Source organism: Synchiropus splendidus, chromosome 1 (assembly GCF_027744825.2).
Source record: "Synchiropus splendidus isolate RoL2022-P1 chromosome 1, RoL_Sspl_1.0, whole genome shotgun sequence".
Lineage (NCBI taxonomy): Eukaryota > Metazoa > Chordata > Actinopteri > Syngnathiformes > Callionymidae > Synchiropus > Synchiropus splendidus.
Window position 1 is genome coordinate 54,053,341 of NC_071334.1, and position 26,636 is coordinate 54,079,976.

The window sequence follows — 26,636 nt, forward strand, 5'->3', positions numbered from 1 at the left end:
TCCTTGTGGCCCCTGATGGGATTCAAATTTTGTGCAGACTGAAACTTGTTTTTTCAGCGTAGGGTGGGCAACTCTTGCAGTAGCTGCTACTCTTCTTTGAACTCTTGGGTTTGTTGGTGCGGCTGAACCTAACCTCCCACAGATCTGACTCGACATGAAGATACATTTGATCCTGAAATTCACCAGTCATCGTCACTCAAGAACAAAAACATCATCTGACCCTAAGTCATTACTCAAAGATAATTTGACTGTGGTTTTGGGGGAAACATTTTTAACCAAGTAATCCTTGATTAAAAACCTGGAGCCCTGAATTAGGACCGCGCCAGATACCGGGACAAAAGGCCTGATGAGTTCGGCTGGTTGCCAGCCTGCGGGGCTCCTCCCTCTCCGACCCTTCCTCCCTCCCTCCCCAGGCTGCAGAGGAGTCCAGCTCCGCCTCGCCACCGCTGCACACTCCGACAGCAGCGGCACCAGCAGCAGCAGCAGCGGCGCAGCACCGTGCGCGGCTCTGTCTCACCCGGGCTCACTAACCTGTCGCGTCCCACACACAACCAAGGCGGATACCTGCTGGACCCACAACTACCGACCTTTATTTTGCTTCCGTGCGCCTCTTCTTCGGTGATTTTGCTGTGTATTGCCAGGGAAGGGAAGTCCGAGCAGGTAAGCGGCAGTAACCTTGGCAATAACATTCTTGGCTCTTCTCTCAGACTGGAGTTCACCGGTGTGGTGCCGTCATGACACGAACATCCCAGAGTGTTTCGTGCAGCACATATTTCTGTTTATATTTCATCTTTTCATTTCATCGTTCATCGTTTCAGGTGGTTAGAAAGTTAAATGTTGACCACACGGAGCGAGTTTTGTGGGAAACGATGCACAATAGCATAGGTGCTAAATAACTAGCATCAAAAGTGAGTGTGTGAGTGAGTTCCACTCACGTGCGTTGAGCTGGTGAGTGCTGCACTAGTGTGGAAGAGATGTGTAACGGTAACACAGGATGCCCTGTCACATGTTGCCAAGTGATTTGGACTGAATGAAGTTTTAACAGCTGCTGACTGTTGATCAACCCTCTAACCTCTGGTGCCCCGTTTGGTTCTGTGTCAAACGGTTTCATCCATTTAAATGAGCTGAATGACATTTTCCAAAATGAAAAGTGCAGCTCATCACAAGTGTCACATTGGTTTTGTGTTATTCATATGCTCATATGTTTCTCAGACTGAGAGCCACTGTGCCAAAACCATGTATTTATCCCACACTTGGTGACAGATTTTGAGCTGGATGATGGAAAGATGTTCAATTCAGTGCTAAAATGTCGGCTCTGTCGAGTTAACCTTTGGAGGTCAAGCCTGCTGTCATGTGAAAAGTAGTGGTTGGAAGCACAACATGGAGAGACTTCATCGCCTAGCTATTGCGTGTTACATGTTGTTAAAGGGGAATCGAGCATGGCACATTCCCAAACTGCCACTTAGCAGTATTGGGATTATTGAAACCCGATAAAGTCCAGAAACCCATTTGTTACATCACAATTTAACAGTGCTGCATGGTTGCTTCCATCCAGATGCCTGGGTTATCAATGAATGTTTGTAGAGACATGTTTACAAGCGGGGAGTTTAGTTTGTAATATGTTTAAAAAAAAAAAAAGATAATTTACATGGCTTGTGAATTTGGGATCGATTTTACTTCTGCTTCCATATTTTTGCTCTCACTTTAGGTGTCTGTTAATCCTGTCATTTGCATCTGGTGAGCATGCGTCAGCATTTGTGTTAGAGCAGGCGTACGCTTACCCCTCCACTGTAGCTCCGTAGCTCAGCTCACAACTGCAGTTGTGAGACACACAGCTCAAATATCAGCTCTGCACTAACTTTTGTTGACACACCAACTAAAACAAGGATTCAGCAATGAACATCTATGAACCAAAGTTTGAACCTGAGCAGGTTGTTGTTCCTTCAAACGTACTGTAAAAAGATAGGTGACTTCTGTCACTGTCACTGTCACCTATGTTGAGCTGCTGGTTGTGCTCACTTGCTACTCCTGACACACCACTGATACTTTTCTAGCTGTGATATTCTGTGCGAGGGTCCCTGTTTTTTTACAGGTGAGAACTCCTGGACTTTGAGCTTGAGAGGGTGTGGGGAATGTGGACCTCAGGGTCTATCGCTCAAACGTGTGTACCTGGCAGCAGCATGTTTGGACACCAATGTTCTGTAAAGACCTCCCCCTCGCACACGCCGACCTTTGCTGTCACTGATTCCCAGCTGAGAAAGCGAAAATGCCCTCCGTTTAGACTCTTTTTCAGAGGCTTGGAGGATTGTTCTGGTGATCAGTCATCATTGTGTGACTCATGCACAATGCCATTCCACAAGACGCGAGGCAAGCGGTTTCCTGTGTCGTCGCTTGAGCAAACACCAGTGGGTACTTTCCTGCTCACACTGACTCAGAGGGAACAAAGAAAAATGTAAACAGGCATTATCTTTACCGACAGGAAACCTCTCATTCCTATGAGAGGCTCAGTCCAACGCAAGGTGCTTATAATGAAGCCGTAAATTACCACAAGTCTTATCACGCGTCTCCATCACTCCACTGGCTGGGGTTTGTGATATGAATCAAGATTCAGGACGGCGACCGGCCTGATTGGATAATAAATAATTCAAGCGTATTTGAAGTGCTGCTGTGGCTTGTTCTGCTGCCGCTGATAATGAGTTTTGAAGGTGAGCTAATGCCGCGGTGGGTCTTCGCGGCACCTTGTTGAGAAGCAATTAAAGCTGTGTAAAGAAAATAAAAGGGAGACTCAGATGGAGAAGAGGTCTGTGATGCGGTGTTGCTCCTCTCGCTGTCAGGCCTGTTAAACAGGACGCAGACTGAGAGGAAGGAGGTGTTTGTTCCAGAGACACACTCTGTTTGTGTGTCAAGGGAGGGGGGGCGAGGGGGTTCTTTTTTTCACGGGTGTGAGATTCACCCTGGTGAGACTTGCGCCTTTAGACATTCCTGACATTCCGACCTCTGGGATGCTTGAGGCTCCTCCGTCTTCATCTTGCATGTCGGGGGCTGCAGGAGACTCGGGAGGGCTTTTATGTCGGCGGGCTCACACAAGAAGGCTTCAACTCAGACCGCATACCCTCTAATTTAGGAGAGCATGGGAACAAGTATCACCGGGTGCTCTTAAGTTACATCCAGATGACACTTAAATCCCAACAGCTTAGTGACCCCTTGCAGTCCGGACCCCCTCGTCACTGACTTTGTGTTGTTAAGTGGATGTTTCTCTGACACAAACTCTCCCTTTTTCCTGAAATCACAGGGTTGACCCCTTTGTTAGCAGTGAACTACGACAGTATCACCTGCTAACTTGATTTAATTCATTCAAAAATAAGTCAACAACATGGGAAATAGTGATGACTTTTCTGTAAAGCGGTGAAAATGTCAAAACTATTATTATTATAACTATTATTATTGAACTACTAATCACATGGGCACCACGTTGGTGACCCCTGATTGAAATCATTTTGATTCTAAATCATTTGTCCTTTAGATAATATTTAGTTTGACTTAAATGTGCATGATAGTTTTACAGTTGTGAAACGCTTCACAAACGTTTAGTGGAGAAAGAATGAATTGGTTTATTAGGATTTGATAAAGAAGTATAAAACAAATCCTAGGAAAATTCAATACTTTTGTTGCTGGAGTACATTACAATAATGCCACTGTATGACCATAATAACAATAATAATAAGAATGAGACTTCATGAAAACTAATAATAATAATAACATTGTAATAATATTAACTATTATGTATTATTATTAGTTTTCATGAAGTCTTTACTAGCATTATTATTATTATTATTATTATTATCATCACTTTTTAAATAGACAAATGCAATGATATAATATAATATGAAATATTTAAAAAATATATTATATAAAATGCTGTTATTGCATATATATATATATATATATATATATGAAGGTTGTGCTGACCAATTTCTTTTCTTGTAACTGCTATTTTGTATTAATTGTGTTTTTTATTGACAGTGTGTTGTGATAGTGACTTTCACTATCTCGTAAAAGTGTGTTGATGTGGTTTTCACACGGTCTCTCCCTCCCTCTTGTCTAGCCATGAGTGTCCATCCCGCCGGCTCCTCCCACAGCCACGTGTGACCTCCCTGATCCAGCAAACCAAAGATGTCAGCGTGCAGTGACTTTGCAGAACACGTGTGGAAACCCGGCTCTTGTAAGAACTGCTTCCACCAGCTCAGCGCGCACAAGACGAATAGCCACGGCAGCAGTCTTCCAGCAACCTGTCCGAAGAGTGGCGGCGGCGGAGGTGATGAAGACGCTGGCGTGACGTCACCGTCCCCCTACAGTAAACCCACAATCGCTGTGAAGCCCACCATGATGAGCCTTGACACAACAGAGTCTCTGACTGATGTGAACCTGAATAAAGAGCAGGTGAGTCCAAAATCCACACTGAAAACCTTGCTCATTACGCAGCAGTTTCATGGTTGCTTTGGATTATAGGAGAACACCAAGAGTCCCATGGAGCGTCTTGGCTTCAAGAAGTTTCTGGACCTTTCGTCTCTTTACATCAATGGAAATGGCTGCACCAAAGGCCACCGAGACCTACAGAGTCCAGAATCCAAAAAAGACTTCAACAACTGCTTTTCCCCGACCACCTTGTCCCCCAATCTCTCGCCCAAAGACTCAAAGATCATTAGCAATATCTTTGTCACCCAGGAGGAGGCAAGATGCCCTCAGACCACCAAGAAGAACAGAGACCTGAATTGTCGGCAGCAGAACACCAGCAACATTTCTTCAACCAAAAGCACTTACGGTGGAGTCACCAACCGGGCCCATTACCTTGAGAGCCGCCAGGCTTCAGTGGAGAGTTCCTGCTCTGATAGCACTCCCTGCAGTCCATCAAGGGTCTACAGAAATGGTTGTAAAAGCCCCACATCTCCTTTCAAAACCAGCACTTCCTCCAGTTCGCCCCCTCGTGTTGAAACCAGCCCTGGTTCTCAACCCTCCGCCCAGCCTTCTCTGGCCCTGTCTCCACAGTCCAGCCTGTCAGACTCATCCTCTTACCAGAGCAGTACCGATTCTCTACCCTTGGCTGAGAGCTCAGGGGGAAGACAAGGGAGCCCCAAAAGACCACCTGCACTGGCTACCTCACACTCTGCACCAACCTCTCCCAGTGCCCAAGACAAGGAGCCTATTTATGCCGAGAGCACAAAGAAGAAGTCCAAGCCAAACAAGCCCAATTTAGCATCACCAACACAAATAAACAGCAAGGCTTCAGAGCTCGAGGTTTCAGGGGAGAGTCAGCGGGCCACCATTACTGTCATGGCCGCTCGCCTGGAGGAGAACAACAGGACGTTTTTTCTCAGTAGCCCTGATTCTGGTGTTAGCACCCAGTGCCGCTTTAGCCCTCCGGCTGTCAAAGACCCAGCTAGTCCAGCCTTCCGCTGGCCTAACCCAAGCCTCAGCGCACCTTCTTTGACCACAGAAACAAGCCTCTCGCCCTCACTACACCCAAAACCCCAGTGCAGCCCGCCAATTCCCCCAAAGAGGACAGTACGTTCCCCAAAACTGGGCACCTCCAGCCTCTCTGCATCCTTCTCCTCTCCTGTCCCTCTACCTGAACTCCCCAAACTGAGCACCCCTGGCATCTCAACTTCCTTATCGTCTCCCGTCCCTCTACCGGAGCTCCCCATGCTCTTCTTGGTCTCCGCCAAAGAAGGCCACTTCAAGGTCCAACCTGAGAACAACAACGCACCTTCCGACCGCTGGCACAAGACCCTCCACCACAATTCCGCTTGGAACTGTCGCATTGAGGAGGAAGAGGAGGAGGAGGAGCGGAAGGAAGGGGACAGGAAGACGCTGGTCACCAATCCTTCATCTCGAGTGGCAGGGCTGGTCAATGGTGCCGCTGTCTGGAAGGAGTCCAGGGACGACAAGGCCCAAGCCAGCCCTCCTCCGGTGACAGAGCCAGGCACGGCCCCCCCTTCTGTTCCCAACAATGGTGCCTGTCAGGAGGACACTGTGGGCACTAGGGCAGACGAGGAAGGCAGGCAGAACGTGAGCATGCGGGCAAAGCAACCGTTGCATGTGGGCTCCACTGAACTTCTGGCAGCAGGGAATGGACACAACAACCAGGAGTCCACCCCACCTCCTCCCCCACCTAAGAAACTGCACAGGTAAGACCCAACAAAGCACTTTCTGTTTGACAGACGGGCATTAGCAATGGCTTCTGCCCCTTCTGGACCAGGGTGGTTCAAATTTAGAAGATCCTTTGTTCAAAGTTACTGAAATTGTACCCCTGAACCATTCAGTCTTAAACCTGTGATACCACTCAGACTAAGCCATAATAATATGAAGTAGCTTTGTGTTTGTAGTGCAGTGTTTTGAGGATTATAGAAGTGGGTCACAATTCAAAGAAGAGAAGAAATAGAATGCAACAGTAATTTAAAAAAATGTTTTAACATTTTAATTGAATACATTGGAGAATTATTTTGCATTTGTTATTGATAAATCTATAGTTTTCAAATAGCGAGTTTTCAAAATCCGGATAATATCATATGTCATTTAATAGAGCAACACTTGGCAATATAACACATGGTCATCCTGGAGAGGTTGGGATTAGAACCTGCAAATTTCTTTCAATGTTGTTGGCAAAATTTGATTCCCACCTTTGTAATGTATTTCCCCTCTTGGTCAACTGGCTGTGGAAGACAATTTCCAGATTTTCAGTTTGGCCTGGTCCGTCACTGTGTCACACAGAACCACTGGCCACATTCATCACTCTCACGCTAAATTAAAGCGGAATACATCCTTCACATGTCCTGTTCTCACTGTCCAGTATTGCTGACACCTAGCCATTACAATCGGATGAACAATTTATGGTGTTAAAAAAGTCAAATACCGCTTTCATTGCTTGTCATTCACCTGCTAGAGATGGATGCCATACATTGTCCTCCACTTTCCTGACTGTCACTTGCATTAGCTCCACTGTCATTCAGCCACACGCTTCTTAATGTTACATAATTCAGCACGTACAGCACGCGTGAGGGTGTATCATGGGATGGGATGCACTGGAATATAGTCTTGTCCCTGTTCACTGCATCATTATTCTGCTCTTCATTCAGACTGTCCTCAATGTCCTCCTTGTTCTATTCAAGCGAGTTTAATGTGACTTCTCCAATTCTAATTAACACAGGCTTTTAAATACTCTTGCTGTGTCAGTCTTTTTTTGGCGACCGCACAACCACGGACGCTGTACGACTAACAAGTCTGGCTTTATTGTGACTGTCTGCTGAGGGCTTTTTCTGCTCGTCTTTGTGTGTGATAGTTCATGTTTACCTGCCCCTAGACGAAAACACGAGCTGGAAATGTGCCCAAATACAAAGAGAAAGGACTCCGCTGAACATCAACACAAGCCACACGACATCTGCCTGTAACGCTTCTAACTGCTGTGTTTTAGTTGTACACACAACTGCACAATGATTCAAATAACTATAGAAAATGACAAATGACCTGCTATAACCAGTATTATTATTTCAAGGAAATAATAAATATGCATTCATTTGAGCAACATAAATGCTCTGGCAAGGTCATGTTTTGTCTTATATTATGTTGTTTCTGAGCCTCAATCTTGCCAACCGTCAAGTGTTTTCATGCTACTTTATCTATAAAAAGGTAACACACAACCTTTCTGCTTTAGCTTTGTTAATGCTAAAAGTGTAAAACCTGTTACGTCGTAACACCACGTAACGTCATAACAAATGTTTGTGCCCTCAGCTACATTAAGACTGTCATGATTGTATCCTCATATTTTGATAGCAGTGTACTTGCGTATGTACTTAAACACTTTGTTTAAGCTACTGTATCATCATAGATATCAAAGCTAGCGAATAAGAACATGGTAATAGCTTGAGTTTTCACTGCATCTACACCAGTATTTTAGCGATATAAGCATAACAGATTGTATCATAGGAATTATGTTGAGATATAGATGATTTAGTGAGAAGCTGAAGGAGTAGCAAGTCCCTTTGTGAAAGTTTAAACATGATTGAACTTAAAGAGTTTATGAAGCGTTTATTTTTGGTCACAAATGTTCAATAATAAATGTGTTTGTAATTAATAGAGAGTGTACTTATTATAGAGCTGCTTTCTGGGGGAGTTTTATCCTAACGTGCTGAATCATTTAAAAGTGACAGATGGTTGGGAAAGTCTGCCATTGTTGACGATGGATAAAAACCCAAATCCTCTCGGGTTGTCAAACCCAAATTAACAAGATGTAGCAGGTCAAATCCAGGTGTGTGTGTGTGTGAGTCAAGCGTGTTTGTGTGTGTGAGTAAGTGTGTCGATGGGTCAGCAAGTATTGCCAAAGGGAGGAGCATCCATGAGCAGATTGTTGCCCCGGGCGACTTCCCAGTGTGGCCACCGGAGTTTATAGATCCGACATGTGCACACCAATGTGTTATGTATGAATTCACAGTCCCAAGTCCGACCGCCCCGCCTTCCTTGAAACCATCCTGACCCTTTTTTTTTTTTTTTTTTTACTCAGTGCGGGACTGATAGCATCTCGCTACCCGGCGACGCCAGAGTCTACGCTATAAATGAGCACTTTAAATTTGTACATGTGAACAGCGCTGTTGCTCCTCTGTCTGACTTAAAATACGTGCATGACTGGTGTGAAGAGGGGTTCTGTTACTGCTCATGGCCAGGTTTTTAGAGGTCCACCGGGCCAACCCGGGGATGTCAGGAGCCCGCCGGAGGGACTCGCACCTGAGGTAGGAACGGCTGTGTCGTGGCTGCGTATACTTTCAGTCCAGTGCTCATTTTGCTTTTTTCTGACTCAAAATTGAATGGTTATTCATCTTTGCTATTCACTCATTTCTATTGAAGGTAAAATGAAAGCCAATAACGCCCTTATCGCAGAAGACAAGCAGGATTAGTGTCAATCATTAATCGGTGCCTTTTGAATCGGCGAGATAAAGCCTGTTGAGCTGTGTTGCCATGGTAACTAACAGAAATACCAAGAGCTGCTTTCTGTCTTTGATTTGAAGCTCACTCTGCATTATCGATCTCTTTTTTTATGTCTTTGTCACAATAGACTTAGTGATGCATTTACTAGCAACAAACAACACAACACATTGTGAACTATGACTTCCATATTTGTGTTTGGGTTAGTAATGTTTCTGCTGTAATTGAAACAACAGCCTCCTAACTGTTGCTGTCAAATGTTTTCTCTGCAGTTACTGTATAAGCTTTGGCATTTTCAGTTATAAAATTTAAGTTATTTCCCTAAACTTTGACAATTAGCCTTGTGACAGACACATAAAGTCCAAAAATGTGGTTAGGGTCATCTTTTGAGCTAGAAACTAACCACTAACCGTAACCCTTTGTTATAACAAGTGTCTGTGCTGAGAAGGTCAAGTGATTGTTACAATTTTAATAAGCTTAAACTTGAACTTTTCATTGAGCTTATCGTCCCCTGGTGAAATCCTACTGAAAACCTACTGCCAGCACTGGCAGCCATTTCTTTCTGTGGACATGTTTCTATCAACAATCCATAATGTCTGTGAGAAGGGTTGCGGGTCCAGGTGTGATCTTGAGCCACGCCAACAAAACACTGCAGTTTAGTTTCATGTGTCGCTGCCACAGGATCCGCTGTTAACTGTAACCTCAAACCAATTTTAAAAACTCTCCTGGCTCCTTTCACGAGGCTTTATTTAGACCCGGTCCAGCTCAGCATGCGTGTCAACAGATCCACTTAGCTACTGCGGCATGATTGTTTACATTCCTAATCCAGGGGACGGTTGGTGGCAGCCGTATTGGTAAACTCAGGCATGATGGAGTTCTGTGACAGCAGTGATCTCTCACTGAGACTTTGGTCGAGGAAGAGATTGAGTCTGAGAGTGGTTATTAATTACCTTTTAGTCTGGGAAAAATTTTTTAGAAAACAGTGTTTTGTGTTTGTTTTACGCTATTAAATTGAATTATATTAAAATGTAACTATAACTGTACTTTTTTTTAAAACTTCCTGCTCATTTTTCACTGAAATGTATGAATTTTAAAAAGAGTGATGCTTTAGAATCTACAATACATTGTTGCTGATTCATTTTATAATTAAATTAAATAAATATTCATTTTAAAATTATGGGAATTGTTTCATTAGCTCCGCCACAGTATTCCAGACAGACTAGCTTGTATCAATGGAGTGTGTTTGGAGGAATAGTGGCTGCTCACTGGTGTAACCTAACTGAGTAGCACCACTTGAAGTTGTGCTTCACATAGCTCTGTAGTCTTTTTGAAAGCTAGCGACAGCTGTGTTTTTAAACCTTTTTCACAGTATACCTGAGTGTTGCCATGTTTAAATTTGCCGTGTATTGAATGGAAGCATTGACATAATTAAATGTTGTGTCCTATCAGAAATACTTTTTAGAGGAGTTGGTTCTGCTTATTTTCTTCTCTGTTTATTTTCATTTTGCGGAGTGTTAAAGTAAGTAAAATGTGCTCATTATTGTGATCTTAGCCCTAGCTTTTCTGATTGTTTTCTAGCAAGTGGAAATCGTTATTTACACACAAAAAAAACCCACACATGTTGGCTAAGGGTTTTGATAGATACCTAGAAAAGCAGCTGTTTGTGTGCCATCAACTTGTCGCCACCGTCATCTCATTTGTGTTGTAAAATGATGTCAGATTGGTGCAGAGAATCCCGGAACCATGGTCCTGGTTCTCCTCCCAGGACGTTTGTGGGGCTGATTTATGTTGGCGCTGCGACCCGGCAGATAAATGGCTAGAGGAGTGGTGTTGTGCACGGAGAGGGACGGAGGGAAGAAGCGCTGCGGCCTGCTCTCTCTAATCCATTAGCTGCTCTAATGAGACAAGTGAATGGCTGTCACTCGGCCTAATTGCTGGGCTGGATTAGGAAATCCACTCATGCACGGTTTTCATTATTATCGCCGGCAACTGCAGTCGGGCGAGCGCAGCGTGAAGGAGGCGTCAGTTTAGTATACAGGCCAACGACCATGATTTTATTCCGTACGTTGCAACTTCTCTTTATTCACGAGTCAAACTTTGTTTTCAGTAGTTTGACTGCAGTTGTGTATGTCTGTGGAGTCACACAGTTGCTCACTTGTGAGTCCCGGACTGACAGGACAAGTGAAATACTGTGTTGTAGATGTGGAACACAGTGTGTAAACATATGATAGATGACACATTAGATGACTTTATTTCAGGGAATGGGCTTTGCACAGGTCCTATGAGAAGACTTTTAGAAATTTGGATTAACTCATGTGACTCAAAAGGTAGTGGCCAGTCACCCCTGTAACAACAGAAAGTGGATTCATGGCCCAGACCACTTGTCGGTCAGGGTGCAGAAAAGGGTACTGCCACCTGTGGCACGCCCGCAGACCTTGCTTGGACTCCAGTGAGCCAGCAGCCCCAAGTCGAGTTTTGACAGCAGCCATTTTTATTCGTGAACGTGGGCAAAAACAACATGGTGGAATGTGGATGTCAAGCATCTCTGAGCCTATAGTTTCTTAACAGAAAGTGGGTTTGTTTGTTGAATTGTGTAAACGGACACATCCAAGTGAGTTCACCCGTGAGTTGGTTTGACTCACTGGAACACATAGTCTCACATGCCTGGCTCAGTCCCGGTGAAGAGATTTTCCAGGCAGGAGTTGGGTCTGATGCATTGAAATGGTCTTGGTAAGGCCACTGTGGTTCAAGTTTCTAGACAGGAAGTGTTTAAGACTATAACAATATTAAATCACACATTAAGAGGAAGTGGGCCCAGTGGGTTTGCAGACAGAAAGCAGGTCTGACTCATTGAAACATGACTGAGTCTTCACTGTCTTGAGTTTTTGTGACACCAACTGGCAAGGCTCATTGAAATGTCAGACCTTTTTATCAAGGTTTTTTAGACAGGGAATCCCTCGAAATGTTGACCTGAACACCCAAGTGACTCAAGCTGCTGAACGGGAAGTGGGACTGACTCATGAATGTATTCCAACGCATCTCTACTCCTGCGTGCAGCCGAGCACAGCGCCGAAACAGCATGTAATGTGATTCAGCTCTAAAATCAGCAAATAATTTGAGATGTGTAACGATAAGTGACAAAGGTATAAGTTGTCAATTCCTTGTAGACTAATAATTATTTACTAGTAGCTGTTGCTGAAGTTAGAAGTAAAGCCAATAGAGTAGGTGTGTGCGACCAAAGAAGGAGGTTAAAACGCTGCTTCCTAATTCAATGTCCTCTTTCTTTGGAAATCACTGCACTTTCACGCGGATGTTGTGAAACGAAAAGAGAAGCTGAGCGCTTCCTCGTCCAACAGTACAACACAATAATAGAGACATCGTAGACCTGGGTACTGAGTGCTCGAACGTTTGAAGAGCAGAATTTCAATTGAGGGATTGAGGTGAGGAGCAACTGACGGTGAGCTGGCTACTCTTTCTTACTAGGCAGCATCATCTCAGGTTGAACATGTTGTTTTATTTTCTATATCATCATGCCTCCATTTAAGTAGCGTGCACAGCAAATTAATATAATGACACATTTCAAAAGATATATATTTCATTATATAATTCTTCAACGTATGGTCCTCTGCCTTATTAGTTATTACTGAGCTGAGCTTGCTGTTTTGCACTTGAACAGGTAGCACAATCGGAGCTTATTCAGTGCCTCACAAATAAGTGATGCAGTGCCTGGCTCCCGATGGAAGAAACATGATGAAATTCCTGAATTTGAATTGGAAAATGATAAGTTATGAATGGATCTCTGTTGTTCCTTTCAGGGTGTCAGGGAAGCTTAGTGGCAGTAACATGGAGCTGGACCGCTGGAGTCAACAGGGGTCACTGGAGAGCTCCGCCTCATCTCTGAAGGGTCTGGGCTGCGGCAGTCTGCCCTCCGCTTCCACCGACAGCCTCTCTGCAGATGCTGGTGAGTTTGTGCTTCATCTTGGAAGCAAGAGAAGAAATCCTTTTTTTCTGGGCATAAAAAAATGTCAAAAGACTTCAAATTTCATTTATCATTTACAAAGTAGTTTTTATACAATGTTTTTTTTTTTATTTAGAATAGAGCTGCAACCAACGATTATTTTCATTGTCGACTAATCCATTATGTCATGTATTAACCCTGTGAAGCCAAAATAGCACATGCTCCAGCAGTAATTCATGAGGAGGAGCTGGAAAAATGTTGGACAGAAATATTGAACTCAGGGGTGTTGATAGTGATATTTTCAAAGTCATCTATTTGCGCAGGTTAATGATAAAGTGAGACATTTGTCAATGTGTGATTCATGAAGACAAACTGAGTGTCTGGTGACTTTACAGTGAACACAGTTTTGGGGAAAAGTCACTTGAAGCTGATTTGACTGTTGAAAGTCGGTGGAGCTCTCAGCTGTTGTGTTGAAGTGAGTCAGGACTTCGCCCTCCACGTAGGTGTCTAATGAGCGCTTTCGTCTCTGCCACTGAAACACGTTCCTCTATGGAAGCAGCGACTTTGCTTCAGGCCTGAAGGTCGCGTGGAAGATTATCGCTCTTCTTTCACTGGTTTGTTTAGACTACCACAATGTTTAGTTTAAACAATGGCAGCGACTCGGGCAGTGATGGACGCGTGTCCTTGGTTCAAGAATGGCTGCCGTTCCTCGAGTCCTCTCTGGCTCCCAGACGCTCGTAATTGCCCAAACTTCCTGACCAACGTTGTTAGAAGAGATAATTACGGACTCTGATAATGAGGGGAAAAGGGGTTGGCTCCGTCCTCTTTTTTGCTTCTGGCTCTTCTCTTCTGTGTTATTCTGGAGACTGAGTTGGTCGGAGCCGCTGTCCCGTATCAAGCCGTGAACTTCAGAGTGGGAAAGGTGGAGATGTCTGGGTGTTGGATGGAGGATGTTTTGATGGTGAATCCTGGATGTTGGAGGTTTCCTGCTCTGAGAAAACGCGGTAAGTGGAGTTGGATGAGGTGAATTCAGAGCAGACGCCAAGGTTGTCGGCAAATCGAGAGGCGGCGTGCGTCAACTTGTCATGTGCGTGTGTGACTGTAATTCCAGTCGACATGAAGTGATGTCGTGCTCTGGACTGACAGTGGCACAGTGTATACTAAATGACAGGCACTGGGACACACATCTTGTGAGTGTCCTCTGACATTACATTGGGTTTCGTTCCTGAACACATCAGGAGATTGATTTTCTTCCATTCTGCCCACCGACCCAGACATCAATGCTCTTCATTGGAATGAAAATGTTTTTTTTTTCATCTCAAAGTACAGATTTGCATGCTCAACCTCTTGCTGTCGAATCCATTCTTGTCAATTAATGTTGACATGTTATTACTCAAACATGATGTATGAGGTTCTGTGGCAATAAATCACTTGAATTGGTTTTTAAAAAGTCACTGCAGCTTCTCTTTAGATTTTAATAAATATTGTTTGTGTCCTCAGGTTCTCGTGATGCCACTCGCATGTCCTGTTCCTCTCCGTTTCCCAAGAGTCCGGCAGGTTCCACCCCTGGATCTCCTCATCCTTCCACATCCAGCAGTAACCAGCCGCCACCGCTGCCGGAAAAGAAGCTAGTGAACCGCACTGTGTCGGCGCCAGACAGCTGCGGCGGGAAGTCCTTCGCCCGGGCTTACCCCCGTCTCCCTTTCGCCGGGTCAGAGACAAACGTCTGCCAACCTGTGGATGCCAACCCCAGGTCCAGTTTACCATCCAGTCCGGTTGACCCTCGGCCTATTTTCGCCTCCAACGATTCCCTGGAGCGCTGTCACACTCCAGTGAGTCGACAGTCCCGATCCCGCACTCTGGACGAGCCTTTCAAGGTCCAGGGGCGACTGGGTTTGCACTGCCGCAGCAGCCACGCTTCCTCCTCTTCCCCTCAACTCAGCACTCCGTTGTCAGCGCCTGAACCGGCTAATCTGGGCTCCAGCCTGCAGCTCCAGACTCTCCTCAGCAACATTGACAGTCGGGAGGGAGTCTACTCCAAACTGGGTGGACTGTACGCCGAGTCGCTGAGACGACTTGCTCTGAAATGTGAGGATCACTTCACCCGCACACAGAGGAACCCGCTGCGGTTCCAGGAGAGCAACTGGTCCCTCTTCCGGCTCACCTCCAACAAACCCAGCTGCAACAGTGGAGACGCTGTGTACTACTCCGCCGCCTGCGCCTCCGACCCGAGGAACTCCTACGCTGTCAAGGTAAATGCTGCTCTTCAGATTGTCTATCAAAAAAGTTCAAGTCAAGCCAGTTCACCAACAAGCAGAGGTCAGAGTTGTCGTTGCATCCAACTGAAACGCCCGTCAAATATTGTTTGGGGTGTGGATGCCCTTAAGATGTGAGCAGAGTCAGTTTGCACAGTGGGGAGTTGTTTGAAGAGGGATCCCAAATTTGGAGGAGATTACTAGCTTCAGACTGCCAGGGTGTGGATCAACAAACCTCCACACAAAGCAGCAGATGCGGGTAAACTCTTTCAGAACATCTGACGGCCAATTCATCTTTTTAACATTCCAGGGCGGATTTACAGTCCGGCCAAGCCACGGTATTAAGTCATACAGGAATTCAGCATTATTCCGCGCTTTTATTGGCTATTTATGTTTGCACTGGCCGGCAAAAAATTTGGAGATTCTAATCCCACTGACCAGATTAGAGGAGCGATCGTCCAAACATGCAGATAAACTGTGGAGGATTTGTCGTCCATGTTTCCGGGGGCTGGAATTAGAGGACAAGCATTTGTGAGGTTGAAAGGAAGCAGATGATTAAAAGTCACTTTATGGAAAGAGACATGAGGGAGGTGAGCTTCAAAGGACTGCAAGTCTCTCCCGTGTGCACAGTGAGGAATGGCTACGTTACAGTGTGACAGACAGCTACAGGTCAGGTGACTCTTCAATCTGAAATTAAGAATACGGAGTTAAAGAATACATCCGTTTAAGTCCGTTAATTCAAAAGTGTTCATGGCCGCAGTCCTGAGGAAAAGCAGGAGCTGATCGGGTGTCGACCTTGAAGCCTCACTAAGCAGAATTCCTGCCTTGTGTTTCTTGGCTCTCCTCCCACTGCCTCCCCCTCTTATTCTTCTCCCTGCCTCATTCCTTATCTCTCCCCCTCCAGATCTGCAAGTGTGCGTCCACCGAGGCCAGGCAGGGTCACCTCTATGGTCTGTCGGTGCAGCAGAGCATCCCCCCCCACTTCAACCTCCAGCAGGATTGCGGTCACTTCCTGGCCTGCGTGCCACAGAGCATGTTGCCCTCGGACAAAGCCTCGCCGCCCTCCACCTCCGCTTCAGTGCCACCAGGCGTTTCCGCGGCCGGCCAGCAGGGGGAACGGGTGGTGGTCATCACTCCTGAAATCCCGCAGCAGACGGCGGCTGACTTCGCCCGGGAGTGGGAGGCGTTCCATAAGAGTCAGCCGGAAGTGTACGAGCGACGGGTCTGCTTCCTGCTGCTGCAGTTGTGTAACGGCCTGGAGCACCTGAAGGAGCACGGCGTCACGCACCGCGACCTCTGCCTGGAGAACCTGCTGTTGGTGCCCCACAGCCGGCGCCCGCCCCAGCAAACCCCTGGAGACACGGAGTCCACGGACGTCCAGCGTCAACTTCCGCGCCTGCTCATCAGCAACTTTGCCAAGTCCAAACGCCGATCCGCGGAGGCGGTGGCGTCCACCGGGGTGGACCCCCGATCCAAACGTGACCACGCCAGACTGGCCCCCGAGATCGTCTCGGCGGCGCAGTATCGCAAATTTGACGAGTTCCAAACAGGAATCCTCATCTACGAGCTGCTGCATCAAGCCAACCCATTCGAAGTGAGCCCTGCTCTGAAGGAGCAGGACTACCGCTGCGAGGACTTGCCGCCCATCCCTCCGGTCTCACTCTACTCCGCCGGGCTCCACAAGCTGGCGCAACTGCTGCTCCAGCCGGACCCCATCAAGCGCATCCACATCCAGGAGGCCAAGCGCATCCTGCAGAGTCTTCTCTGGGGTCCCAGGAAAGACCTGATGGAGCAGCAGTACGAGGGCCGGGGGCCTGGCGGCCTGGTGGACGGCTCTCGCCACGAGAGTCTCCTCAACTGGCTGGATGTGAAGCGGGCGCTGCTGATGATGAAGTTCGCAGAGCGCTCGCTGGAGCCAGAGAGGAACGCGGAGCTGGAGGACTGGTTGTGCTGCCAGTACTTTTCCTCCGCTAACCCTCTGTCGCTCTGCCACACCGCCGAGCTCCTCTACATGCTCAAGTGACCGCTAGGTGGAGGAGGGACCCGTGCTGGCTTCCTGGACTGGCTCTTGTCACTCTGGAAGCTTTCAACCTCATGGTTTTCTCATGACCCGACATCACAAAAGCTTCGTCCAGATTCAAAGGTGCAAATCAATGAGACTGAGTTTGACCCGTCTCTGCCTGCAACAACTCTTCTGTAGGGAGTTTACCGACACACACGCTGTCCAGTTCTTCCCTCTTCAAGTGAATGGCGGTCAAAGTAACCCTGTCAGCGAGAGGTGGGAGAAGGACTTCCACGTCCACTGCTCGCCCACTTCAGCGTCGTACTTCATAAAGGACAAGGGAAGAGGAGAGGGGTTTCTCTCCAAACACTGTGAAACAAGACGAACAGTATTCCATTAGCACAGTTGCCAAAGTTTGTGTTGAGAATATGACTGACGTGCTAGTTGTGTCTCGTATCATTGTGCAGCTTTATTGAACACACACAGTCCAGTGAGAGCTCATAAACCCACACTTGAGTCCACCCCCCTCCACCCCTGACCCCATCCCACCCTGTCTGTCTGTACCTTTACGAACTGACTGACTTTAGTGCCTTTTGTTTTGTCTCTTTGTACGTGACAGTAAAGCTGTAAATATGAGTCCTCACTCGTCCCTTCTGTTGAAACTGGCCTTTCACAGAACGTCGTCAACTTTGTACAGCAAATTTTGTAAATGTTACGCTGCGTCAGAATGAGCCCAAGCAGGTCTTAAAAAGAAGCCATGAGCGGCGAAGTCTATATAAATATATTTATGATTGTTAACCTGTAGCAGCCACTGGAATGACTCTGTTCATGTGTGATCGAGATACTTTGTTTTACAGCCGCGACCCGGCACAGAAACAGCTCCTGTTTATGGTGTGTTGTTTTTTTTGACGGGGAAACAAAAGTCCACTCTCACGACTGAAGTCTTATTTTGTGGCGGCTGTCAATAAACTGCATATATTTTCTCACAGATGTTCAAGTGTCTTCGTCTTCTTTGGACCATAAGCAGTCAGAACTGTTTTCATTTGTTTGAAGGAAAAGTGAGGAGGCAAGTTTGAAATGTGCAGAATACAAAATAAATGGCAACTACAGACATGTAAATCTTTAAATAATGATAATGTAACGGCCTATTGTAGATAGTAGATGTCAATACTTCAGGGGAAAAACGTGATGGTGAAAGTTATGACTTTTTCATGACATGGTTTTGGACCCAAATGAGGCCCATTAAAACTGACATTGAAGAATTATAGAACTTTAATATAATCCTCATAATTTATAAAAAAAAAAAAAAAACAATGCAAATGAAGCTGCAATAAAAGTGAATATTCATCTAAATATTTGCCGAAAACAAACCCAAATATTTTTTCTAAAATTGACATTCACTCACTGATGAAAAAAATAACGTGCAAATCCAGAGGAACCAGACTGCCAAACTAATGATAAAGTGCTTAAATCTAACAAGATTATTGATATATTTTAATGTCTGGAAAGTAATTTCCTGTCAACAGGTTGCTTTGCATTTTTAACTTTATATCATACAGTGTTAAAAACTGACAGTTAAAGTAGTTTAAAACAAGCTCCATGGAACACGCAGGTGTTGTATTTAGGATCAGGTGGACACTCCTTGGCTTGGATGGCATTGTGCAATGGCTTCTGTTTGTATATTGAACAGACAAAGCCAGTGGAGTGAGGAAGGTGTACGACGCTGCTTAACACAACAGGTCATACGTGCTGAGGAATCTCAATGAGAGTTTGGAGCCTGAGGCCAAAACAGACCCCAGACTTTCACCCCTCGCAACCCCCCCTCCCCAACACACACACACACACCCCTGACTGCTTTCTGCTTCACATCACTCCCTCCAAACCGCTGGCTCCTTTGTCATAGGTGGAACTATGTTGCTATGGCGTTTGGGCCAATGGAATGGTATTTTCAGGATGGCAGTCTGTCTCCCTCTGTCTTTGAACACACACAGTGAAGTGGCCTGTTGAGCAAAAATTCAAGCAGCCCCCCTCCCCGGACAACAACTGCCAGGCTCCAGTCTTTGTTTGCTCGGTGGACCCAGTGGCAGTTAGGTGGCTACATTGTTTGTGTGAGTCAATATAGGCACTGTATAAAAGGCTCCCACCATGAGTCTGTCACTTTAAGAGCCCTTTTGCTCATTTGCATTTACGTCACGTTCCTTTTTCCCATCGTTCCTTTTTCCCATCGTTCCTTTTCCCTATGTGTGGAGCTCGTGTTCGGTCGTGGTCGCGTCGGGTCCTAGTTCAGCAGCACTCAAGCGTTTGAGTGACTGAGCAGAAGTAAGTTGAGCTTCACTCATGTTAAGCACAGTGTTGTACGGATGCACGTTTGGTCGTCGTTTATGTGTGTCCGTAACGTTCGTCACAGAGTCCGAGTTGCGTGTAGTTCTATGTCGGTCACTAGGTGTCGCCGTTGGGCCGTTTATGGATCTGTGTTGCTTGTGTTGTATGTAGACTTAGAGACGCCTGCATCTTTGTTCAGTAGTTAGTAACCTGACGTGAATTGTGATTTCCTTTATTACAGAAACTAATATTGATGCTGTACTGAGTGCTGCAAATAAACACCTCTGAATCAGGACCATCCTCCTCCTCTCTTCGACCTCCTCCGGTATTCTAACCGATACCCCATCTTGAACTGCTGTAGCACCTAATTGAACCCGTGCAATCACTCCTGTTTATTTGGTCCTTCGAGCCGGATACAGCGTCCAAGATGGACTCAGATGGAGAGATTCACCCTGTCGTCAGACCTCGGCGACGAACACGTCCTCCTGTCAGACTTCTAGACTTTGAAGTGGAGTATGCAGGCCTCCCTCACAGTGGACAGAAGGGATTAACATCATCAACCACCAGAGAAGATTTATCGCGTACCATGCCCCGCTATTCAGACCAAGCCCCCTACAGTGGACTTTCAGGGCATGCGGCTCAACCAGAGACCCCTCGACGAACCCCTGGTCATCTCCAGGGAAGCGACTGGCACTCTCCCGATAACCCTTCACCTTCCTACTCAAGTCCGGAGCCCTACTACTCCGAGATGAGAGCCATCCAAGAGGAGAATGCTCGACTTATGCACCAACAACAAGTTTTTCAGTCCGGCATGAGAGCACTGGACGAGGCGCGGTGCGAGATTAAAGAGCTCCTCCAGTTGGCCTGTTCCTTGAAAGCAGACATTGGTCAAGCTGCTAGTCGAGCTCCATCACGCATAGGTCGGGAGCCAAGACCTGTCGTCGTTGGTTGCCAAACCTATAGTGCAACAGATGAAGACGAGGAAGAGAACTGGCCTGATCCTCCACCCTGGCCCTCAGCAGAGACTGACCTTTATGACAGTATTCACAACCTTCAGCTTGATCAACGACAACATGCTGGTCCAATCTACTACGCGGACAACGCTGCTGCCTACCCTCCTCCCCCTCCACCGCTGGTGAAACCAGGCCAACCAGATCACTCCCATGCTTCGGGACCCTTTCCCCGAAGACAACCAACTTTCTCACAGCCACGGCTTACTCCCTCCTACCCAGGCCGCACACGCCCCACGTCTACATCAGCCTATCAGCTTCCAGAAGTCTATGCAACGTCACCCAACCCGGGTCGTCATGTGCCTGAGCAGGTATATAGAGGCCCACAGCCGACCATCCCAAAGTTCCTGCACCCTGACCCAAGTGAGTTTGCGAGGCTTCGCATAGCTTTGGAAAACCTCCTGCCAGTCGATGCTACTGAACTCTTTAAGTACCAAGTACTGGTTGATCATTTAAAGTTCGATGAAGCCAAACTCATTGCGGATGCTTATTTAAACTCACCAACCCCCTACACTCACACAATGATGGCCCTGCATGACAAGTTTGGCCAACCTCATCACCTGGCTCTACGAAAAATAGCTAGCGTATTAGAGGCCCCTGAAGTTAGGCGGGGAGATGCCGCAGCATTCCAAAGGTTTTCACTTCAAATCCAGTCATTGGTAGGCCTGTTGCAGACCCTGGGACCTGAAGGTGAAATTGAACTGAACTGTGGCTCACATGTAGCTCGATTACTGAGCAAACTACCTCCAGAACAGCGAGCTGACTTTCGTAGACACCAGGGCAAACAACCAAGAGCTGGACATACATTGTATGAGCTATCCGAGTGGCTCCGTTATGAGTCATGGTGTCAAGGATTCGATAATCAGCTCGGGGGAAGAGGAAGCCGAGATCGAAGCTATGCTAAGAGTGAGAGCCCCAAGAAACAAACAACTACAATCCTGCATGGTGCTGAAGAGCCACCAGTGCCCCCCATACAGCCAGGTAAAGAGAGTCCAGTGAAGACCCAAACTAAGACAAAAGCCTACTGTGCTTACTGTGAGAGCAAGGAGCATTATTTCAGTCAATGCAGTGACGTCGCCAAGCTTTCCAAAGATCAACTGAAAGAATGGATCCAGGCTAATAATCGGTGCTGGCGATGTGCTCGACAACACCAAGCAGCACAGTGCACATTGAAGAAAGCCTGCAACATTTGCCAGAAGAAACACCTATTGGCCCTTCACGAAATAAATACAAGAGCAACAAGTGGGAGCATGAATACTGCAGTTAGAGAAGAAGCCTGCCTAACTAGTTCCACCTCAGATGCCCTCTACCTTGACCGTCATGGAACTGGGAACAGAGTCCTATTGAAAGTTGTGCCAGTGCTCGTACAGTATGGGAAGCGAACTCTGGAGACCTTTGCCATTCTAGATGACGGGTCAGAGAGAACTATGCTTCTCCCTGCTGCAGCTAAGTTCCTTGATATGAAGGGCCTTCCTGAAGATCTCCCACTGCGGACAGTACGTCAGGACATCCAGGTGCTCCATGGCCATAAGGTGTCTTTCAGCGTCTCCCCAGCTACCAACCCTGAGAACAGATACAACATTGCAGGAGCGTTCACAGCTAGCCGTCTCAGCCTGGCTCAGCACAGCTATCCCGTTGATCGCCTGCAGAGGAGGTTTCGACACCTCAGAGGGCTTCCCATTCCAGCTTTGAAGGGAGCCCAGCCCTCCCTTCTCATTGGATCAGATCAGCCTCATCTTATCACCCCTGTGGAGCCTGTCCGGCTTGGACCGCCTGGGGGTCCAGCAGCTATCCACACAAGACTCGGGTGGACCCTCCAGGGTCCTGTGAGAAGCACGGGGCGGCTCACTGACGAAACCCAGTGTCTCTTCATATCCTCACCATCGACTGGCGATCAATTGTTCAAGCACGTCAAAAGGCTTTGGGAGATAGATACAGTCCCCTACCGAAACGAGAAAGAGGCTACTCGTTCAAAGCAAGATAAGCTGGCTGTTGCGGTGCTTGAGACCAAGACTGCCCGGACCAAGGTGGATGGAATTTCGAGGTATGCCACCCCATTGTTGCGCCATCCCAACATGCCACAGCTCCGTGCTCCAACTGATTCAGTCATGCCGCTGTTGCGTAGCACCGAGAGACGTCTCCGTAAGAACCCTATTCAAGCTAAAGCCTATAAGGTGGAGATGCAAAGGCTCATCGACTCTGGCACTGTGCAAGAAGTGGCTCCTGAAACCATTCCACCAAAAGAATGTTGGTATATTCCTCACCACCTTGTCAGCCACAATGGAAAAAATCGCCTTGTGTTTAACTGTTCACACCAATACTTGGGACAGACCCTTAACCAATACCTTCTTCCTGGACCTACTCTTGGCGCTTCCCTGCTCGGAGTCCTGCTAAGGTTCCGTGAATATCCTGTGGCGGTTAGTGGAGACATCAAAGGAATGTTCCACCAGGTTCGACTCCTACCTGAAGATCGACCACTGTTGCGGTTCCTGTGGCGTGACCTAAATGGGGATGAAGCTCCCAAGGTATATGAGTGGCAAGTCCTTCCATTTGGCACCACATGTAGCCCATGCTGTGCCACCTACGCCCTGCAGAGTCACGTTGCAGCCAACAGCCAGCCAGGTGATAAGCTGAGATTTTCAGTTGAAAAGTGTTTCTATGTGGACAACTGCCTGCAGAGCGTGCGCACTCCTGATGAAGCAAAACTTTTAGTTGATCAGCTCAGAGAACTTCTGGCCCCCGCCGGTTTTGATCTGCGACAATGGGCCTGCAACAATCCAGATGCCCTGAGTCACCTACCTCATGAAGCCAGGTCAGAGAGCCTTGACCTGTGGCTTGTGCAGGACAAGTCAAACCCCCTCGAGTCAACGCTTGGCCTCAGTTGGAACTGGAGCACGGACACCCTGAGTTATAAACACCGGCCAGTGACCTATGAGATACCTACCTTGAGGAACATCTATCGAGTTCTTGCCTCTCAATATGACCCTTTAGGCCTCCTACTGCCCTTCTCTACTCGGGCCAAGCTCATCATTCGGCAGCTATGGGACCAGCAGCGCAGCTGGGATGATCCCAATCTACCTCCCGAGCTCCTACAGGCCTGGTCAAACTGGGAGGCCGAACTGCAGTCCCTACCTCACCTATCCTTCCCACGACCATATATGCCTAAGGACATCCAGCTAGAGGGTGCTACTCACGAGATCCACATTTTTGCAGATGCCTCCGAGCAGGTCTACGGAGCAGTTGCCTACCTCAGGACACAAAGCCCTTCTGTAGGGACCTGCTTGTCATTCATCATGGCTCGATCAAGAGTGGCCCCCAAGCGTATCCAATCCATTCCACGCCTAGAACTCTGTGCAGCCCTGGTGGGTGCCAAATTAGCCTATCTCATTGAGAAAGAACTCACCCTGAATCTGGACCGCATTGTATTGTGGTCAGACTCCACAACTGTTTTGACCTGGTTACAATCTCAGTCCTGCCGGTACAAGGTCTTTGTAGGGGTGAGAGTAGCAGAGATACAGGAGTTAACTGAGAAGTGCACTTGGCGCTATGTTGAGTCCGAGAATAACCCAGCCGATGACCTGACTAGGGGGAAGACCCTAGCATCTCTGGTAGAGCCAAATAGATGGGTTTGTGGACCTACCTTCCTCCTCCAAAGCCCTGAACATTGGCCTGAGCAACCTTCCCTGGCATCAGCTGAAGAGGAAACCGAGCTCCGAAAGGTCACTCACTGTGGACTAACAGCTACTTCACCCCCTCTTACAGGTGACAAGGAGCACAACACATGGCAGGAGCTCATAGATGCCACTGTACAAGACATGTACCAGTCAGAGTAGTCCTTCCCTGATCGCAGAGCATTACCACCAAGCGGAGAATCAGGTCCTTAGACTAGCCCAACAACAGTCCTTTCCTGAAGACTACAAGCTCCTAGCAGCAGGCAAGCCCGTCTCAGCGGGGAGTCGCTTGCTCACCCTCTCCCCAGAAATGGACATGTCATTGAACCTTATCAGGGTCGGCGGTCGGTTCAGACGTTTGGCCGGTCAAGAACACCCATCATTGCACCCTGTAGTCCTGGATGCCTCTCACCCTACGACACACCTACTTGTCCAGAAGTACGATAAAGACCTACACCACCCTGGCTCAGAACGGGTCTTTGCGGAGCTGCGAAGATCATACTGGATCCTTCGAGGGCGGGAACTGATTCGAAGATACCAACGTACGTGTCCTGACTGTCAACGCTGGCGAGCGCGGCCTTCTGTTCCTAGGATGGCAGATCTCCCTGTTGCTCGCCTCAGACTGCACAAGCCAGCATTCTACTCCACAGGCGTGGATTGTTTTGGGCCTATGGTGGTGAAAGTTGGAAGACGACATGAGAAACGCTGGGGGCTCATATTTAAATGTATGACGACCAGAGCTGTGCACCTGGATCTCCTCAATAGCCTGGATGCTGATGCTTACCTGATGGCCTTGCGGAGATTCATTGCAAGAAGAGGGACCCCTGCAGAGGTGTGGTCAGACAGAGGGACCAACTTTAAAGCTGGAGAAAGAGAACTCCAGGAGGCATATAGCAGCATGGTCCAAAGCTTGCAAATCCAACTGGCACAGCAACAGATCAAGTTCTCTTTCAATCCTCCAGCGGCCCCACACTTCGGAGGAGTGTGGGAAAGGGAAATTCGGTCGGTCAAAGCTGCCCTCTATGCCTGCCTAGGCTCCCAACCAGTCCAAGAAGAGGTCCTACTTACCGTTCTGCTGGAAGTCGAAGCCATCCTCAACTCAAAGCCATTAGGCTACGTGTCCGCGGATATTGCAGATCTCGACCCCATCACTCCAAATAGCCTACTCATGGGGCGGCCTGACGGATCCCTCCCCCAAGTAGTCTACCCAGAAACAGAGATTCTGAGCCGTAAACGATGGAGGCACTCCCAGGTTCTTGCGGATCAGTTTTGGTCCAGGTTCATCAGGGAATATCTACCCAGTCTGCAGGTCCGCCAGAAATGGAATTCCTCCCCCCCTGAACTCCTGAACGAAGCAGTCGTCATGGTGGTGGAGCCTCAATTGCCACGCGCCCAATGGTCTGTAGGACGCGTGGTGAAAGTTCATCGCAGTACTGACGGGTGCATCCGGTCAGCTGATGTGAACATCAAGGGACATGTCTACACTCGACCAGTCGCCCGGCTCGTGGTGCTACCTGCTATTCCATCTGGGGAGGAAGAACCTCCACCGTGTTCAGGGTCAATGGTCAGGAACAGTTAAGATTTATTGTAGCAAATGTGCCTTACACATTTGGGGGCGGCTGTATAAAAGGCTCCCACCATGAGTCTGTCACTTTAAGAGCCCTTTTGCTCATTTGCATTTACGTCACGTTCCTTTTTCCCATCGTTCCTTTTTCCCATCGTTCCTTTTCCCTATGTGTGGAGCTCGTGTTCGGTCGTGGTCGCGTCGGGTCCTAGTTCAGCAGCACTCAAGCGTTTGAGTGACTGAGCAGAAGTAAGTTGAGCTTCACTCATGTTAAGCACAGTGTTGTACGGATGCACGTTTGGTCGTCGTTTATGTGTGTCCGTAACGTTCGTCACAGAGTCCGAGTTGCGTGTAGTTCTATGTCGGTCACTAGGTGTCGCCGTTGGGCCGTTTATGGATCTGTGTTGCTTGTGTTGTATGTAGACTTAGAGACGCCTGCATCTTTGTTCAGTAGTTAGTAACCTGACGTGAATTGTGATTTCCTTTATTACAGAAACTAATATTGATGCTGTACTGAGTGCTGCAAATAAACACCTCTGAATCAGGACCATCCTCCTCCTCTCTTCGACCTCCTCCGGTATTCTAACCGATACCCCATCTTGAACTGCTGTAGCACCTAATTGAACCCGTGCAATCACTCCTGTTTAGGCACATATGCAGAAACAAGTCCATCACAAAAAAAGAGTCATGTGAGTCATTGCAAACTGTTTATATGTCTTGTATGAATACATTTGCAGAGTTATTATCTTTTTTACAGACATATGCTCCAGAAATATTAATAAAATCATTTGTTAAATGGAAAAACAAATACAGGTTCTTTAAAATATCATGGATGAAGCCATTCCCGGCTTTAAAACGTTGACCTTTCGATCACGTCCTCC

General features: G+C 47.4%; 2 protein-coding genes across 2 annotated transcripts; both read left to right on the forward strand.

The window, feature by feature from the left end:
* Window positions 1-459: 459 nt before the first annotated feature.
* LOC128752672 (inactive tyrosine-protein kinase PRAG1) lies at window positions 460-18,161 on the forward strand. The gene is made up of 6 exons (XM_053854125.1): window positions 460-660; window positions 4,106-4,440; window positions 4,510-6,185; window positions 12,789-12,934; window positions 14,432-15,183; window positions 16,091-18,161. The coding sequence occupies exons 2-6, from the start codon at window positions 4,174-4,176 to the stop codon at window positions 17,207-17,209; spliced, it is 3,960 nt and encodes a 1,319-aa protein (XP_053710100.1). The 5' UTR covers window positions 460-660; window positions 4,106-4,173; the 3' UTR covers window positions 17,210-18,161.
* A 181-nt stretch (window positions 18,162-18,342) lies between these two features.
* LOC128752671 (uncharacterized) lies at window positions 18,343-24,355 on the forward strand. Its single transcript, XM_053854124.1, has 2 exons — window positions 18,343-19,507; window positions 19,752-24,355. Exon 2 carries the CDS (start codon window positions 19,938-19,940, stop codon window positions 24,351-24,353), a length of 4,416 nt encoding a protein of 1,471 aa, XP_053710099.1. The 5' UTR covers window positions 18,343-19,507; window positions 19,752-19,937; the 3' UTR covers window positions 24,354-24,355.
* Window positions 24,356-26,636: the final 2,281 nt, after the last annotated feature.

Bases quoted from the DNA above. Each gene is read 5' to 3' on its own strand.
- LOC128752672 (XM_053854125.1), top strand. From the start codon at position 4,174: ATGTCAGCGTGCAGTGACTTTGCAGAACACGTGTGGAAACCCGGCTCT. The intron at 12,935-14,431 runs GTGAGTTTGTGC...TTGTGTCCTCAG, and splicing joins CAGCCTCTCTGCAGATGCTG to GTTCTCGTGATGCCACTCGC. The intron at 15,184-16,090 runs GTAAATGCTGCT...CTCCCCCTCCAG, and splicing joins GGAACTCCTACGCTGTCAAG to ATCTGCAAGTGTGCGTCCAC.
- LOC128752671 (XM_053854124.1), top strand. From the start codon at position 19,938: ATGGACTCAGATGGAGAGATTCACCCTGTCGTCAGACCTCGGCGACGA.